At 32.9% G+C, this 1,969-nt stretch overlaps 1 protein-coding gene across 1 annotated transcript; it reads right to left on the reverse strand.

Moving 5' to 3' along the window:
- Positions 1 to 800: 800 nt before the first annotated feature.
- PLEKHF2 (pleckstrin homology and FYVE domain containing 2) lies at positions 801 to 1,668 on the reverse strand (the record flags this gene model as incomplete). The annotated part of the gene is made up of 1 exon (XM_080694572.1): positions 801 to 1,668. Exon 1 carries the CDS (start codon positions 1,548 to 1,550, stop codon positions 801 to 803), a length of 750 nt encoding a protein of 249 aa, XP_080550698.1. The 5' UTR covers positions 1,551 to 1,668.
- Between the last annotated feature and the right edge of the window lie 301 nt (positions 1,669 to 1,969).

Here is a 1,969-nt window from a genome sequence, read left to right on the forward strand (position 1 = left end):
TTATGTTATTGATAAATTTCAAACCAAATTCCTAAGAATGGCAACCTGTAATTAATTTAAAATATATGATAATTATAATTTGGTATCCATAAAAACAAATATAATCACAGCTCTATTTTGGAAAAATATTTATTCATATAGAATGAAGATACCTCCAAATTTTGTTATAGTTGACAGATGAGTATTCCTAATTATTCACATTCATAAACACTCATTTTATCATCTCAAAAAGCACCAGTGTATTTTTTTACAGAAACTAAAACATGAAAAAGTAGGGGCTTGTATTTTATATAACAGTGCTACTAACAGAAGGCACCACTTGGTATATGAAAAAGCAAAGAAAAATATTTCCAAATCATGTATTTTTGTCACTGATGTTTTAACTATTAGATAGGATTTTTTAAAAGGCTAAAGATTATTCATTCATCAACTATACTCCTGTGTCCCCAACATTCTGTGCTTTTAGTTTTTTCATAACAGAAATTAAAATAATATAGTATATGATCTGTTAAATAAACATTTCCCAACCTTCTAAGAAAATAATCTAGAAATAAACAAGAACAATAAACCCAAACTTTATCTGATATATTCACAACAGTCTATCCCTGTAGAAGAGTGTGGGGATCAGAGAAGGTAGGGGGTTACCTACTTTCTATTGAATATATTGAGGCACATAGGTTAAAAGTTTCTCAGGCAAATTCATGGCTAGAGTCAAATTGAGAGTGCTCAGAATTTTACATTTCCCCCAAAGCAGATTTCTTTAGCTAGTCACACCCAATTAAATATTTCAAACTGCGACTTTAGTCACTGCTATCATCGTCATCATCATCATCAGATACATCATTTAAAGGAGACTTCAATGAATGACTGTAAGAGTCTGATCTAGTAGGCTGGCACGTGGCCATATCCCCAGTGGAAAGCAGGTCATAGCAGAAGTCACAAATCCGCACAGGCTTAGAGGACTGGCTGGGAAGAAGAAATCTCTTTTCAGAGCAGGGCCCACAAACAACAAAACCACATTTGCGGCAATGGTGACGACGATTAACAGGTGTGAATTTTGCTTTCTGACAACGCATACATACAGTTGCCTCAGAGTCAGGAACCCAGACAGCAGCATGTTCATTACTGGGTGTCTTCCCGCTTTTGGAAAGTAAATCAGTAACACATTTATTTATGTGATTCATCCATTCTGATTTCTCAGTAGCAGTGGCAGCATAAACTGCAAAGGATTTAGTTGGTGTCTTAATAAGCCATCCGTTCCTTAATTCTCCCTCATCCTTGATGGAATCAATAGTGACATTTTCCAGGGGAATAATATGTTGTTTGTTATATTTTTTCTTCTGGATAACAATATTGCCATATACAAGAATATCATTAAATAAGAAAAACTGCCTGGCTTTTGGCTTCTTTCTGCACAACTTAGTCAATACTCCTTCTCCAATAAGAACCCGTCCAGGTATAGTTAAGGGTTGACCAGCTGCTCCAAAACAGTTTTCCACTATACTTATACGTCTAGTGTTTGCTTCACTATTTGCCAAGCGATCCACCATCTTTTGCAGATAGCCTTAAAAAAAAAAGAAGAAAAATTAATTAGCACAGAGAAATTATAAATTCCTATAAATTAATAAATTATCTAACCTAAATTTAATCTAAGAAATCTTTTCTTTTTATAAGATTAATATAATCTAATAGTCCTTCCCTTTAAGATTACTAGGCATACCAAAAGACTATTAATATCTTAATTTTTATAAATATCAAAAACACTAACCATCTCCATACAGCATCATTCTAGTAAAATATTTATAAATGTATAAACACCTTACAGACATTAAGGAATGAAAAACTGGACAATTAACATGAGTTATCTCTACAAAATAATAAAACCCAGTTCCATGCAATTAATTCTCAATGGGACTTTGATCAGAGAGCCAACTACTATATAAACTAAGAAAAAATAACTAATCTTCCC

The sequence above is a fragment of the Muscardinus avellanarius genome (genome assembly GCF_963383645.1).
Source record: "Muscardinus avellanarius genome assembly, chromosome: 4".
In the NCBI taxonomy this organism is placed as follows: domain Eukaryota; kingdom Metazoa; phylum Chordata; class Mammalia; order Rodentia; family Gliridae; genus Muscardinus; species Muscardinus avellanarius.